This window comes from Carcharhinus amblyrhynchos, chromosome 14 (genome assembly GCF_965287045.1).
Source record: "Carcharhinus amblyrhynchos chromosome 14, sCarAmb.v2.hapA, whole genome shotgun sequence".
Taxonomy (NCBI): domain Eukaryota; kingdom Metazoa; phylum Chordata; class Chondrichthyes; order Carcharhiniformes; family Carcharhinidae; genus Carcharhinus; species Carcharhinus amblyrhynchos.
Genome location: NC_137337.1, coordinates 58375813 through 58393098, shown reverse-complemented (window position 1 = coordinate 58393098; position 17286 = coordinate 58375813). Strand labels below are relative to the sequence as shown.

The 17286-nt window shown below is 42.0% G+C and overlaps 1 protein-coding gene across 1 annotated transcript in view; it reads left to right on the top strand.

Annotated features, from left to right (window-relative positions):
• The window catches only part of dnal1 (dynein, axonemal, light chain 1), a 34057-nt gene extending 22428 nt beyond the window's left edge, over positions 1-11629 (top strand). Inside the window, exons 7-8 of the mRNA XM_080202010.1 lie at positions 9271-9411; positions 10922-11629. Of these exons, the coding sequence (XP_080058136.1) occupies positions 9271-9411; positions 10922-10965 (185 nt within the window). The 3' untranslated portion in view covers positions 10966-11629. The remainder of the gene's footprint in view (positions 1-9270; positions 9412-10921) is intronic.
• The last annotated feature ends 5657 nt before the right edge of the window (positions 11630-17286 follow it).

The window sequence follows — 17286 nt, the reverse complement described above, 5'->3', positions numbered from 1 at the left end:
GTATCTGTGCTGCTGAATTTAAAATTATAGATGATGATAAATGGCTCTTTTAGATTACAAATACTGGTATTGAAGTAGATTAGAAGATGTAAACTTTTCATTTGTGAAATAAAGTAGACTTGTATTCCCTTGGGAATAGAAAACTAAAATGGAATTTAATGCAGACAAGTGTGAGGTATTGCAGTTTGGAAGGACAAACCAAAGTAGAACGTACAGGCTAAATGGTAGGACTCTGAAGAGTGCAGTTGAACAGAGGGATCTGGGCATACAGGTACAGAATTCCCCAAAAGTGGCGTCACAGGTGGATAGGGTCGTAAAAAGTGCTTTTGGTACACTGGCCTTTTTAAATCGGAGTATCGGGTATAAAAGTTGGAGTGTTATGGTAAGGTTGTATAAGGCATTGGTGAGGCCGAATTTAGAATACTGTGTACAGTTTTGGTCACCTAGTTACAGGAAAGATGTAAATAAGGTTGAAAGAGTGCAGAGAAGGTTCACAAGGATGTTGCTGGGACTTGAGAAGCTGAGTTACAGAGAGAGATTGAATAGGTTAGGACTTTATTCCCCGGAGTGTAGAAGAATGAGGGGAGATTTGATAGAGGTGTACGAGATTTTGATGGGTATAGATAGAGTGAGTGCACTGAGTTCCACTGAGGCTAGAGGAGAAAAAAACTAGGGGGCATGGGTTAAGGGTGAAAGGAGAAAAGTTTAAAGAGAATATTAGGGGGGGGGGATTCTTCACGCGGAGAGTGGTGGGAGTGTGGAATGAGCTGCCGGATAAAGTGATAAATGCGGGTCAGTTTTAACATTTAAGAAAAACTTGGATGGGTTCATGGCTGAGAGGGGTGTGGAGGGATATGGTTCAAGTGCAGGTCAGTGGGACTAGGCAAGAAATGATTTGGCACAGACAAGAAGGGCCAAAAGGCTTGTTTCTGAGCTGTAATTTTCTATGGTAAAGGTGATTAATAGAACTGTTTAAGACAATTGCACGATTTGATAGAGTGGTTAGAGGGAAACATTTACTGGTGGAGGAGTCCAGAGCAAGCACAACTTTAAATTTGGAGCCAAAGATTCAGGAAGCACTTTTCCATAAATAGGGTAGTGAAAATCTGGAACACTCCCCAAAAGATTGAGACTAGGTTGAAAGTTGGAGAACCAAGATTGGTGGATCTTTCCTAGGCAAATGCTTTGGAACCAATGTTTATGATTTACATAGATGATTTGGAATTGGGGACCACGTGTAGTGTGTCAAAATTCACAGATAACACTAAGATGAGCAGAAGAGCAAAGTGTGCAGAGGATGCTGAAAGTCTGCAAAGGGACATAGATAATCTAAATGAGTGGTCGAGGGTCTGGCAGATGGAGTACAATGTTGGTAAATGTGAGGTCATCCATTTTGGTAGGAATAACAGCAAAATGGACTATTATTTAAATGGTAAAAAATTGCAGCATGCTGTTGTGCAGAGGGACCTGGGTGTCCTTTGCAGGAATCTCAAGGAGTTGGTTTGCAGATGCAGCAGGTAATTAAGAAGGCAAATGAAATTTTGTCCTTCATTGCTAGAGGGATGGAGTTTAAAAACAGCGAGATTATGTTGCAGCTGTATAAGGTGCTGGTGAGGCCACACCTGGAGGACTACGTACAGTTTTGGTCTCCTTACTTGAGAAAGGATATACTGGCACTGGAGGGGATGCAGAGGAGATTCACTAGGTTGATTCCAGAGTTGAGAGGGTTGGCTTATGAAGAGAGACTGAGTAGACTGGGGCTATACTGATTGGAATTCAGAAGAAGGAGGGGAGATCTTATAGAAACATATAAGATTATGAAAGGAATAGATAAGATAGACGCAGGAAAGTTGTTTCCACTGGCGGGTGAAACCAAAACTAGGGGGCATAGCCTCAAAATAAGGGGAAGCAGATTTAAGACTGAGTTGAGGAGGAACTTCTTCACCCAAAGGGTTGTGAATCTGTGAAATTTCTTGCCCAGTGAGGCTACCTCATTTAATGTTTTTAAGGCAAGAATAGATAAATTTTTGAACAGTAAAGGAATTAAGGGTTATGGTGAGCAGGTGGGTAAGTGGAGCTGAGTCCACAAAAAGATCAACCATGACCTTACTGAATGGTGGAGCAGGCTCATGGGGCCAGATGGCCTACTCCTGCTCCTAGTTCTTATGTTCTTGTGTTTTTTGCACTTACGCAAGGATATTTTGGCCTTGGAGGGAGTGCAGAGGAGATTTACTAGGCTGATACCGGAGTTGAGGGGGTTGAGCTATGAGGAGAGGCTGAATAAACTAGGCTTGTACTCGTTAGAGTTTAGAAGAATGAGGGGAGATCTCATTGAGACGTATAAGATGATGAATGGGATGGATAGGGTAGAGGTGGAGAGGCTCTTCCCGCTCAGAAAGGACAGTAGGACTAGGGGGCACAGCCTCAAGATAAAGGGGGGGTGGTTTAGAACGGAGTTGAGGAGGAACTTCTTCACTCAAAGGATGGTGAATCTCTGGAATTCTCTGCCCGTTGAAGTGGTGGAGGCTGCCTCGCTAAATATTTTTAAGACACGGGTTGATGGGTTTTTGATAAGCGAGGGGATTAAGGGTTATGGGGAGAGGGCGGGAATGTGGAACTGAGACACAACAGATCAGCCATGATCTTATTGAATGGCGGGGCAGGCTCGAAGGGCTAGGTGGCCTACTCCTGCTCCTATTTCTTATGTTCTTATGTAAAGCGGGTAAATCCAGATTGACCAAACGGAATGGGCTGAATGAAGTTCCTAATTAGACAAAGCTTGTCGATGATACTTAAATAAATAACTTCAGTCCTCTCATAGCAAACTTCTTGTAGTAGTGGATTCAAGATAATGACCATCAGAGCTCTATTATTATTGAGGCTTGAAATTATCACACTGGTAAGAGATGTCAGTGCTGAAGAATGTATGGCTCAGTGAAAAACACTAGATTCTCTGTCAAGCTGTGGATTCAACTCCTGTTCCAGATGCTGGGCCCATAACCTTGGTTCACACTCAGCTTGGTACTGAGGGAGTGCTGCAAAGTCAGAAGAACACTTAGTCACTCAAACTGTTCCACAATTCAGTAAGATCATAGCTGATTTGCAACCTAACTCAATATACCTGCCTTTGCCCCTTATCCTTTAAAACCTTTAGCTACAAATGTTTCATCAATCTTAGATTTAAAATTTACAATTGCTCTAGCATCAATTGCTGTTTGAGGAAGAGAGTTTCAAGTTTTGCTTCATGTGTAGAAATACTTCCCAATCTCACTCCTGAAACAGTCCAGTTCTAATTTTTAGGCTATGTCTCCTAAAAAATCTAAACTCCCCAAACAATGGGAAATTGCTTCTCTCTGTGTAACCTATATGTTCCCCTTAAAAAATTGATAACTTTGATCGAGGTCTGATATGCTGTCTTTCATATAAAATATTAAATCTTTTCTGTCCCCTCAGTTGTATGTGATAAAACCCATGGCATTTTTGGAAGAGCAGAGTTCCAATCAATATTTATCCTTAAACTAATCTCACTAAAATCGATCTTCTCTTTCCTTGCTGTGTACAACTTGAATGCCTCTTTTGTATTATAAAAGTGACTATACTTCAAAAGTACTTACTTGGCTGCACGTGCCTTGGGACATTGTGAGATTGTGAATAGTGCTGAACAAATGCAAGGCCTTTTTTTCTTGTTTGTACACTGAGCATCAAATCTTCCCCTTCCTCTAACCAGCAGCAGAGGGATGTTAAATTCCAGTCTCATTCCACTTTCTGTTTAAATGGATATTAGCAAGCAGTGTATAGTGCAACTTAAACTTGTATCATTTTGGAGCATTAACAAACATTTATCTGGGCTGGACTCCAATCCTGATGATGTGGAGATGCTGGCGTTGGACTGGGGTCAACACAGTAAGAAGTCTCACAACACCAGGTTAAAGTCCAACCGGTTTATTTGGTAGCAAATGCCACTAGCTTTCGGGGCTTTGCCTCTTCGTCAGGCGAGTGGCGAGTTCTGATCACAAACAGGGCATACAAAGGCACACGCTCAGTTTATAGAATACTGATTAGAATGCGAGTCTTTACAGCGAATCAATTCTTAAAGGTGCAGACAATGTGAAGGGAGCATTAAGCATAGGTTAAAGAGATGTGTATCGTCTCCAGACAAGACAGTAAGTGAGATGTTGCAAGCCCAGGGAAGTCATGGGGGTTACAGATAGTGTGACATGAACCCAAGATCCCGGTTGAGGCCACCCTCGTGTACGGAACTTGGCCATCAGTCTCTGCTCAGCGACTCTAGACTGTCGTGTGTCATGACGGCCTCCCTGGAGAAAGCTTACCCGAAGCTACGACAACAGATGAATGAACACCACTCGACAATCACCAGGCAAGAATGTTCTCTTCCTGTTGGTGAACACTTCAGCGGTCATGGGCAATTGGCCTCTGATCTTCAGGTAAGCGTTCTCCAAGGCGGCCTTCACGACAGCACAGAGTCACTGAGCAGAGACTGATGGCCAAGTTCTGTACACATGAGGGCGTCCTGAACCAGGATCTTGGGTTCATGTCACACTATTTGTAACCTCCATGATGTGCCTGGGCTTGCAACATCTCACTTACCGTCCTGTCTGGAGACAATACACATCTCTTTAACCTATGCTTAATGCTAACTCCACTCACATTGTTTGCATCTTTAAGACTTGATTAGCTGTAAAGACTCGCATTCTAATCAGTATTCCGTAAACTGAGTGTGTACCTTTATATGCCCTGTTTGTGATCAGAACTCCCCACTCACCTGACGAAAGAGCAGCGCTCCGAAAGCTAGTGGTGTTTGCTACCAAATAAACCTGTTGGACTTTAACCTGATGTTGTGAGACTTCTTACTCCAGTCCTGATCCCATCAGAACTTTTCTGCATTGAAATCCTCCATTTTAAGTCTCAATCTGTTTAACGGTGTCAGTTTTTCCCTTTCCATCTCTCTCTCTCTTGGATTTCAAGAGTATATTTTCTCATTTATGGGGTAAAATGGAAATTGCTTATCCATACCCCTGATCCCTGTGTGGAAATTAGACTGGGGAGAGGGGGTACATTTGCCAACATTTCATTAATGACTTTAAGTTGATCATCTATATCACGGACTCTGGGTGAGATTTGAACTCAAAACACAAATAAAATTGGGCCCCCTGTCTCTGAACCTCAGAAATTTTAGCTTTTAAGAGAAGGTGTGTTTGGAACTGCAGGGGTGGGAGTGGGGATGGTTAGATTCACTGAAGTTGGCAACATATCAGAAAACCAGCTCCAACCTGCTGATTGCTGCATTCAATTGCAGTGCCGAGAAGTGGGTTATTAATTTCAGTATATTAATATCTCAGTAAGAGTAGTTTTAACATAGGTTTTGTGATTTAACTATGCATCCGTGGGTTTCTCAGGTTTCCAGCAAGAACACCAAAATTAAGAGCAGGGTAGGCCATTCAATTTGCACAACCGTTTAACAAGATCATGGCTGATCTGATTGTCAAAATCTCCAACTCAGTTTTAAATACATTCAATGACCCAGCTACTGCTCTTTGGGGAAAAGAATTCCACAGACTAATAACCCTTTGAAAAAACATTTCTCGTTTTTAAACTCTCCTGGGTGTAAGCTCCCCCACGTGGGGGAGCTTACACTTGAGGGGACTTGTCAAGTCCCCTCAAGACTTCTTATATTTAGTAACATCACATTTATTCTTCTAAACTCCAATGCATTGGCCCATCCTGGTTAGTCGTTCCTCATAAGTTTAAAGTTTACTTTTTATTGGTGTCACAAGTAGGCTTACATTAATACTGTAATGAAGTTGCTGTGAAAATCCTAAGAAAATTGTAAGCTAACGCCTCACCCCAAGAATCAACCAAATGAACCTTCTCTTTATTACTTTTAATATCCTTTCTTAAGGAGACCAAAATTGTACACAGTACTGCAAATGCGATCTAAATAAAGGCCTGTACAGCTGCAGCAACACTTCCTTACTTTTATGCTTGATTCCCTTTGCAATAAATACTAGTACTCCATTTGTCTTCCTAATCACTTGCTGCACTTGCATACGTAACAAGATACCTAAATCCCCCCCACCGCGGAGTTCTGCAGTCTCTCACCATTCAACAATATATTTCCTTTCTGTTCTTTTTGCCAAAGTGAACAGGTTAATATTTTCCCACCTTGTACTTCATCTGCCAAATTTTTTGCCCAGTCCCTTAATGTATCTAAATCCCTCTGTAGACTCTATGTCCTCTTGACAACTTACCTTTTTTTTGTGTTGTCATTATCTTCAGCTCCCATAAATCCAGTCCCTCCCTCCAAATCATTGATATAGATTGTAAATAGTTGAGGTCCCAGGACTGATCCTTGTGGCATTTCATTGATAACGTCTTACCAACCTGAAAATGATCTTTATCCTCACTTTCTGCTTCTTATTAGCTAACCAATCTTCTATCCATGCTAATATGTTGCCACTTACACCATGAGCTCCTATTTTGTGTCGTAACTTTTAATGTGGCACTTTATTCAATGTCTTTAGGAACTCCACACCTATAGATTTAGGCAAATGTGTGAAATTATATTGCCTAGACTGAGGTTTTGAATTAATACTGTCTCATTGCACATTGTAAGAAGTTTGACAATACCAGGTTTAAGTCCAACCAGTTTATTTGTTAGTAATCCCACAAGCTTTCGGAAACGGTGTTCCTTTGTCAAGTGTGTGGAAGGTTCTGGTCAGAGAAAGACATATAAAGACACACACAGTTGTGTGACTGTGTGTGTCTTTATATGCCTTTCTTTAACCAGAACCTTCCACATACCTGACAAAGGAAGACCGTTTCCGAAAGCTTGTGGGATTACTATCAAATAAACTGGTTGGACTTAAACCTGGTGTTGTGAGACTTCTTACTATGTTTACCCCAGTCCAATGCCAGCATCTCTAATTCATTGCACATTACCAGGTTTAAAATAACCTGTTATCAGGTTGAGTCTAGATTTTAAAAATTTGTCCTTAATACTCTTCCATCTTCCACACTACCTTTGCCAACCTGATTTGTCCAATCTATATAAAGATTAAAATCATGTACAATTATTGCCAAATCTTTCTTACAAGCCCCCATTATTTGTTCCTGTATACCGTCCTGCAGTGTAATAATTGTTAGGGGGCCTGTAAACTACTCCCATGAATAACTTCTTAGTTTTGCTATTTCCTTTATTTCTGTCCAAATTGATTCTACATCCTGAACTCTTAGAAGGTCATCTCTTACTATTGTACTAAAGTCATCCTTAATTAACAGAGCTACCCCACCAACCTTTCATAACTCTGTCCTTCTGAAACATCAAGAACCCTCAAATATTTAGGTCCCTGTGTTGGTCATCTTGCAACTGTGTCTGAAAAAGCAGTCGCCTCATACATACTTATTTCTATTGATGCTATTAATTTATCTGCTTTATTGCAAATGCTGTATACATTCATAAACAGTTTTTAATTCTGTCTTTACACCATTCTTGTTGGTTGGTGCTCTCAAGTTTATGCACTCTGTCTGTTCCTGCCCATTATGGTACCCATGTCATTACTCTGCTCTAATTTTTTCTTTATTCATTGGTTAGATATGGGTGTTGCTGGCTGGGCCAACATTTATTGCCCCTCCAGATGCCCCAAAGCCTGCCACTTGGTAGTGCAGCCTTTTGGACTCGTGCTATCAGCTGCAGAGAACTGTCTATTCCCCTACCCATACTACCCCCCTATTGCCCTAAATCCTCCCATTTGAATGGCTCCCTGCACCACTGTGCCATGGCCAGTTTGCTCATTCATCCTGCAGACCCTCTAAGCTACAGGAACCATTAACCTGTCAGACAATTGCAAGGGCTGAAGCTCCTCCGTTTTTACCTTCTCAAACCTCTTCCTGTCTCTCTTATGGTCACACCCTCCTGTCTCTGGACATGGACCAAATCAGAAGACTTAACCCAAGGGGCGTGACTGCCTATTGGAACAAATATCCAGGCAACAATTCCCCTTCCTGATGTACCCCAATGTCTGAAGTACAGCTTCCGGCTCACTAACTCTGAACTGAGGTTCCTGAAGTCACAGGTGTTCTGTGTTCTCTTCCACATCAAGGAGGGAGAGAAGAAATTGGAATGAGAGTAAAGGGTAGCACAGTGGTTAACACTCTTGCTTCACAGCGCCAGGGACCCAGGTTCGATTTTGGCCTTGGGTGACTGTGTGAAGTTCGCATGTTCTCCCTGTATGTGTGGGTTTTCTTCGGGTGCTCCAATTTCCTCCCACGATCCAAAGATGTGTAGATTAGGTGGATTGACCATGATCAATGTGCAGGGTTTTGGAGTAGGGCTTGGGGACTGAGCCTAGGAAGAGTGCTGTCTTGGAGGGTCAGTGAAGACCTGATGGATCAAATGGCGTCCAGCACTGTAGGAGTTCTATGAATGTACTAAACAGTTGGATGAACAGCATTTGTTGAGGGCAACTGATGGAGAAGTATAACTTTGCATTAAGATGGGGGCAGGGGGTGAGTGTCAGTATGGTCAGAGATGGGGACGTATGAGGAAATGTGTAGATGGGTGGAGGCAGCTGTAAGGTGAGTTGGTGTATGGAATTATGTGCAGGAATAGGCTTGAGAAGGCAGAGTAAGGGGGTTATGCAGAGTACTTAATTTTAAATCATTAAACAGTTTTCAACACTGTATGCAGTAAGGTGGCAGCATACACCTCCAGCCATGACACCTTTTTTCTCAGCAGCATGCTGCTACCTCCCATCATCGGGAAACAGTATCTACCTGCCAGATCCCCCGGCATCACATACAGGGAGGCATCACTAAAACAAGCTGCAAACTTGAAGCACTGAGATTCCATTCTGACAATTCAGTCACCCATCTTCAGAATCCATCAAGTGCCATCTCTACAAACCTAAAAAGTCAGATACAAATGATAATTAAAAATCCGTTTATAGAAGCGTTGCATCTACTTGGCTTCCCACCTGATACCCCCAAGCTCCCAGCATGCTGTTATCTGACTTCTTATAGAATCCTAGAGTCGTACAGTGCAGAAGAGGCACTTTGGCCCGTCAAGTCTGCACTGATGCACGAGAAACACCTGACCACCTAATTCCATTTGCCAGTGCTTAACCGATAACCTTGAATGTTATGATGTACTAAGTGCTCCATTTTGTCTCCCTTGTACTCATCTGTCCATCAGCCTCTTTTTCTGACTCTTGCATGTGCGCAACTTTGACTGTATTCTTCTTTTAACTTTAGCTGAATTTGGCAAACTGGCTGATCTTCCTAATCTGGTCGACCTTGTCTTTGTGGGAAATCCTATTGAAGAGAAATACTCGTCTGAAGGCAGCTGGGTGGAGGAAGCAACAAAGAGGCTCACTCATTTGAAGAAGCTGGACGGTATGTTAGTTCTACCCGTTTCTCCTGTTGTAGAAGTAAACCATTCATATCTACAAGAACTAGTGAACTTCTGCGTTATTAATTATCAATTAACCTGATTCAAAGAAGAACAAAGAACAAAACAGCACAGGAAACAGGCCCTTCAGCCCAACAAGCCCGCACCGCCATTTCAGCATTCAGTGAGTGCCTCAATTCCTTTCACATTCCAGCATAAATGGTGAGCCACATTCCAAAACATAAAGCCAAGACAATATTTTGGCCTCAATTACTTTCTGTGGTAGTGAATTCCACACATTCACCACTCTGTGGATGAAGACATTTCTCCTCATCTCAGTCCTAAAAGGTTTATCCCTTATCCTCAAATTATGACCCCTAGTTCTGGAGTTCTTGGATTGTGGGGCTGGTGGCATTATAGAGCGAGGGAGGGATGACGCCATGCACAGAGTTTTGAATGACCTCAAGTTTACAAAGTATGCAAGGTGGGAGACCAGGAGAATACTAAAAGAGGTAAACAAGTCAGATATTCACACAGTGGATCTCTTGAAGTGAGGCAGTTCATGCTGGTGGACTTTGGTTTGAGGATTTTCCTTTCTAACAAACTTTACAAGGGAAGAGAAGTCACAGCTTCAAAGGGGTCATACCAACGGAATGATGGTTTCATGACTTAAAGTGGATTTTGTCACATTAAGAATAGTTCAACCCACAAGAGCCCTGGTCTACATATTATGAAGGAACAAACAAGATTTGCAACTGTAGAATTACAGCTATTGGAAAAGATTGAACAGGCTGGAGCTCTTTTTTCTAAAGAGAAGATTACAATGTGCCCTCATAGACACCCTAAAAGTAATGAACATGCTTGATAGGGTTGACTGATCGAGTAGACATAAAGAAGATGTTTCCACTTACCAAAATAAATAATCTGTTAAAGAATGTGGAGAATCTCAGCCTGTTTCTATGCCATATATATAATTCTATTTAGTTTGCAGCGTGTATGCAATGTCCAGACAGTGAGGGAAGTGTGTAACCCAAAAAAAAGCAAATATCAGCTGTGGCTCAGTGCTTTGGATCATGAGTTTAGGTCTCCCTTCTGAGGCTCCAGCGCACAATCTGGGCTAATATGCCAGTGCTTTAATAAGTCAATGCTTCATTGTCTTGAGGTTCTCACTTTTGGTTTTAAACTTCTAATCAAGGTTCTCGCCATTCAAGTGAATGTATAAGATCCCATAACACTTTACAATAAAAGTGCAAGTGAGTTCCACCAATGTCCTGGCCAAAGTTTATCCCTCAGCTAACATCACTATAACAGTTTAACTGGTCATTTATATCATTGATGTTTGTGCGTTTTTGCTGTGTGTGTATCATTGGGTTCTGAAGCACTTTGGAACATCCGGGAGATAGTTAATGAATGCTCTTCCATTCTATAGTGAATGGTATGCTTTACCTCTAGTTTGAATTGTTTTCAGAACACAAACGGACAACTTTCTAACAGTGTAACTTCTTGTAAATTTAGGAGTCCCTGTCATAAAACAAGTGGAAGAAGAGGCTGAAGACTAATGCCCACATCACAACTGCTGACATCTGGAAGATCTCAAATGTTCTCCTTCACCAATGCACTTTCTGCACCCTTCTTTGTGACTGGACACCCCAAGCTGCTTGCAATCTGTAGTTTCCGAAACATTCCTAGTATATTTGTCATGTTGCTTTGTGATTTATATTGCTTGTTGGAGCAGTGAGCTCTCCTGTATCCAGTGACCAGCTCCAAATTATCTGAATTTCTGTTTCTATCACCAGCAGCAAGCGTTTCTTCAACCACAGAATTTTTAAAAAATAGTGCATTCACTTATAAACACATTTTAGTTACACGATAAACATTTGCTCATTTGTGGTAGGGTACTTGAAGTTTTTTTATTTTAACTTATTTGTAATTATAAATTAATTGCAGGATGTTGTTACAAGGCAGCTATGTAGCTCAGGAGTGTGATGTTACTTTTGCACTAGGACTTCCCCTTGCTCTTGCCTCTTGTGTGCAGATTGCAGCTTTTCTTCATGCTTCTTTCGACAAAATCAGTTCAGATTTTTAAGTGATTACCTAGTTTTTGTAAAGTGCTTTTTATCCATTTTATATCAAATAATTTATCAGAAGATGTTGTATTTGTATGTGCTACCTTGTGAAAAATGATCTATTCTGGTAACTATTAAAGATAATTAACTTTCTCATCTCTGTTCTCAATGTTGTCAGCCCTCTTGTACTTCTATCCTTCTTTCATCTGATGTGTCTGCTTCCATGCACCCTTCCAACAAAAATAATTCCTTGTTAAATTATTTAATTTTGGCAGGTTTATGGTCATCCAAGGGATGCTGATTAGACCATCCTTGGTTTAAGTCCTGGCCTGTATTGCATTTGCTGACCTCAACCTGGCAGCACACAAGTTTGACCTTTTAATACTTGGGTTTGGAGTGAGGAGCTAGCCTTATTGTTTCCTCTTCCTCAAGCTGAGCTGAGGAGATTTGGTACAGGCTAGAGTTTGTACCTCACCCGTCATTCCACTTCCTCGTCTGTATGCCCAAACCTTTCAATTTGATTAATCCTAAGGAGGGCCTTGGAGCATCTTTGGTATTGATGATGTGCTGATTCATTGGACAGAGCAGAAGCTACAACAGTTGCAAAGAGCCAAGGTACAGTATGCGGATGGAAGATAAGAACATAAGAAATAGGAGCAGGAGTAGGCCATCTGGCCCTTCGAGCCTGCCCCGCCATTCAATAAGATCATGGCTGATCTGTCGTGGCTCAGTTCCACTTTCCCGCCCTCTCCCCATAACCCTTAATCCCCTCTCTTATCAAAAACCCATCAACCCGCTTCTTAAAAATATTTAGCGAGGCAGCCTCCACCACTTCAACGGGCAGAGAATTCCAGAGATTCACCACCCTTTGAGTGAAGAAGTTCCTCCTCAACTCCGTTCTAAACCGCCCCCCCTTTATCTTGAGGCTGTGCCCCCTAGTCCTACTGTCTTTTTTGAGCGGGAAGAGTCTCTCCACCTCTATCCTATCCATCCCATTCATCATCTTATACGTCTCAATGAGATCTCCCCTCATTCTTCTAAACTCTAACGAGTACAAGCATAGTTTATTCAGCCTCTCCTCATAGCTCAACCCCCTCAACTCCGGTATCAGCCTAGTAAACCTCCTCTGCACTCCCTCTAAGGCCAAAATATCCTTGCGCAGGTGCGGCGCCCAAAACTGCACACAGTACTCCAGCTGCGGCCTCACCAATGCCCTATACAGCTGCAGCAAGACCTCCCTACTTTTATATTCAATCCCCCTCGCTATGAAGGCCAGCATCCCATTCGCCTTCCTGACCACCTGCTGCACCTGCAGGCTGGGTTTTTGCAACTCATGCACAAGGACCCCGAGGTCCCTCTGCACCGTCGCCTGCTGCGATGCACTGATGTTACCGACTAGCTTGTGAAGTGTTTTGACTTCAAACTCAACCAGAGCTGGTAAGCACCTTGCCACCTGGTTGGTTGGCTCTATTTCTGTTACAACTGAGGTTAAAAAACTTTTTCATAGAATCCCTACAGTACAGAAGGAGGCCATTTGACCAATCAGGCCTGCACCAACAACATTACCAACCTATCCTCATAACCCTAAATATTTACCCTGCTAATCCCCCTGAAATTTGGGTCAATTTAGCATGGCCAATCAACCTAACCAGCACGTTTTTGGAGTGTGGGAGGAAACCCACATAGACACAAGGAGAATGTGCAAACCACACAGAAGGTGACTTAAGCCAGTAATTGAACCCAGGTTCCTGGTATGTGAGGCAGCAGCGCTAACCACTGTGCCACCATGCTGCCCACTATTCACATATAATTGCATATGTGTGCCTCTTGACCAATGGAAATATTCCTATGCTATTTTTACATTGTATATTTTAATGCACTTTGGTTTAGTTTTTGCTTCTAGTTTACAAAGAATGCAAAGAATTGTTTAAAAAAGGCTCCATGCAATTTCCACTCCTGAAGACCTGGGGTAGATATTGGTAAGCATGTGTTGGCTTCTTCAGTTCCAAATGTGTAACACTGATGAAATTGGCATTTGGGACACTTTGAAATTTGTCTGTCCCATTTTAAGAGTGGCTGCCTCATAAGAACATAAGACCTCAGACCTATTGCCTCAGGTAGGCTATGAAGAGTGGGTGTTAGGTTTGCCAAATCTGGCTGGATATGTTCCTGGAGGTTTTATCACACAGCTCTCCCCTTGAATTATCCCACCTACTCATTCCCAGTTCAGCCTCAACCTGCCTTCCCAGGGCCGTTTCAAAATTGAGTAGATTCTGTTACTCAGCTGGATTAACTTTTACTATTACTAAAGAGACATTTATCTCTTCATCTCCTAATATTAAATTGAGTATTCCAAAAGTTAACAAAATGCTGTTTTTTTTAGTACAATCTAAGATTTTTCTCCTGCCACCATGTCCAGGCAATTAATCTTCAATTCCTTGAGCCTACAGGACAATCCTAAAGTGTTGGCAGATCCCTCCCACCCACAGAAGTACTTAGATCACAGCCATTGCCTGTAAGACATATGACCTGACAGTTCCATTATGCAAGCTGTCTATTAAACATAGTGACTCTAATTACTCACATTTATGTTAATAAGGCTTGAGGCCCAAATTCTAGGTTGTTTGGGGGTGGGGGTGTAACAGCATAATGCTTAGTTCCAAAAATAGATGCAGGCAAACTTGGTGAAACAGAGTAGCAGCTGGTCCTGAGCCATGTGGTTCACTATTTAGCAATGAAGAACAGAGACTTTGATTACTGTTTTCTTTCTTCCCTGTTGCAGGGGGGTGGTATTGACAATGGATCAAGCCTTACCACCACTGAGTATGCCTAGTCAGCTAGGAGATGAAACAGCCTTTATATGTAAAGTTGAACAACTGCTTGTTTCATTGATAAGTTGACATGTAATTTAAGGTGATTTATCCCTTTTATCTGTTTAAACGTTTTTTGGGTCCATACACATTTATTGGTGAGGTTCTGTTTAGCTGGCAACTTTTATTTTAAAGCTGATTTAACTGAGAACAGATGGAGGAATTTAAGATGATATAGCATTTGATAGGGTAGATTGAGAGAAATTATTCCCTCTAGGAGAGAGTCACCTTAAAATTAGAGTCGGGCCAACTCACAGGTGATGCCAAGAAGCAGTTTTCAAACAAGGTAACAAAAAAACTTGAAGTTTCAACCAAAAGTGCTGGGGCAAGGGGCCAAGTTAACTTTTCAAAATTGATACTGACACATTGAAACATAAATAACAAATAGAAGCAGCAGTAGGCCATTCGGCCCTTTGAACCTGCTTTGCCATTCAGTATGATCGTGACTAATCAAATTCAATATGTTAGTCCCGCTGCCTTCCCATATCTCTTGATCCTTTTAGCTCCAAGGGTTGCATCTAATTCCTTCTTGAAATCACACAAGGTGTTGGCCTCAACTACTAGGTTTTGTTAGATAAGAGTGGAACCAAGAAGGGTAGATGGAGTAAAAATGCAGATCAGCCATGATTTGTCCATGGGGTTGAATAGCCTCTTCCTCTCTCAGCATTCCTTCAATCACCTCAGGAGGGGTGTTGGCAAGTGACAAAAATAAAATCAAAGCATCTCTACCTGCCTTGACTACTGACTTGTGTCTAGTTTGTATCTGCATTATATAATGGACTTTATTCCAATTCATGTCGTTAAATGTTTGGTGAAATTGTGATTAACAATTAATAAAAGAGCAAATTAGCATTTATACTGTAGAACCTTTCATGACCTTGAGACATCCCAAAATGCTTTGCAGCCAATCAAGTACATTTGAAGCATAGCCACTACTGTAATGTTGGAAATACTGCATTCAATTTGTGCATAGCAAGATTCCACAGACACCAATATGATGATGAACAGTTTTTCAGTGATGCTGGTTGAGGAGTAAGTATTGGCCATGGTATTAGGGATAATACCCCTGCTTCTCTTGCCAATAGTGCCTTAGTTTCTTCTCCACCTACCAAAGAGAGCAGGTAAGACCTCATTTTAACATCTGAAAGATAGCACCTCCAACATTGCATCACATCTGGTCGAGTAGATGACTAGGGTTTGGCAGGAGTTTCCGCTCAAGTTAAAGTTATGCTAAAAGGCAAGGGAACTTATGGAGGATAACAAATAAAGCAAATGCGCTAAAAAGATTATCATTATTGATAATAGGTAAGCTACCTGGTCCAGATAGAATTCATCCTAGATTGCTGCAAGAAGCAAAGATAGAAATAGCAGGAAACATTGGTCAAAGTCTTTCAATTCTCACTGCATTCAATCAGGCATGGTTTCAGAGGACTGGAGAGTTTTAAAGGGGATGGACGTGAACAAGGATACTACAGGCCACTCTGTCAACATTGATGTTGGCAATGTTATTGGAAACCATTCTTCTGTGTGTAGTTTCCTCAATTACACGAGGGTTGCTGAACCATGGCTTATGCTATGGTTTTATTATGGGGCAGAGCAAGAGGATAGGCCCCAAGTTTAACTCAGCCAGAATGGGATCAAACTCAGTGCTGTTAACGTTATTCTGAACTGCATGATAGTCTTCTAACCAACTGAGTGATCAAAATCCCAGAAACCATCAAGAACAAAACAAACAATGACTGAGAACCAGCATGAATTTATTTAAAACAAATAGTGTTTGTCTAATTTCATTAAATTATTTGATGCGATAATAGAGAAAATTGATCAAGGTTGTGCAGTGGATGTTTCATAGAACATAGAACACAGAACAATACAGGCCCTTTGGCCCTCAATGTTGTGCCAAGCTATGTCCAAACCCAAGATCAAGATATCGTTCTGGTGTGCTCCATGTGCCTATCTAATAACCGCTTGAAAATTCCTAAAGTGTCCGACTCCACTATCACAGCAGGCAGTGCATTCCACACCCAAACCACTCTCTGAGTGAAGAAAAGGGTATACTGTGTAGTAACAAGGAGCAGGAAAGAAGGGCCCTAGAAAATTATATATATACGGAACAAAACATCTTTCAAAAGTTTAGTTTAAAGGGGCAAGACATGACAGGAGAGCTCCAAGCCGTGGTTTTCTCCTCTTGCTCCACGTGGCAGGCAGGGAACAGTTCCAATCCCCTGGATCAGCATGTGTGCGGGAAGTGTCTCCAGGTACAGCTCCAGGAAGGTCGAGTTTCAGAGCTGGAGCAGTGGCTGGAGATACTATGGAGCATCCACAAGTCTGAGAGTATTGTGGCGAGCACGTATAGAGAGTTGGTCACACCTCAGGCTCAGAGTCCGCAGGCAGGAGGAGAATGGATGACCACCAGACAGACCAAGAGAGATAGGCAGGTAGTGCAGGAATCTCCTGTGACCATTTCCCTTCAAAACAGATATCCCGTTTTGGATACTGCTGAGGGGAATGACTTCTCTTGGGAAAGCAGCAGCAGCCAAATTCGTTACACCACAGTTGGTTCTGCTGCAGAGGGGAAGGGTAAAAAGTGTGCCAGTGCAATAGGTATAAAGGATTCAATTGTAAGGGGAATAGACAGGCGTTTCTGTGGTTGCAAACGAAACTCCAGGATGGGTATGTTGTCTCCCTGGTGTAAGGATCAAGGATGTCTCGGAGCAGCTGCAGGACATTCTGACGGGGGAAGGCAAACAGCCAATGGTCATCAGAACAAGCGACATAGGTAAAAAGAAGGGAATGAGGTCCTAAAAACAGAGTACAGAAAGCTCGGAAGAAAGTTAAGCAATTGGACCTCAAAGGTAGTGATCTCAGGATTACTACCTGTGTCATATGCTAGTCAGAGTAGAAATGAGAGGATATATCGGATAAATATGTGGCTGAAGAGATG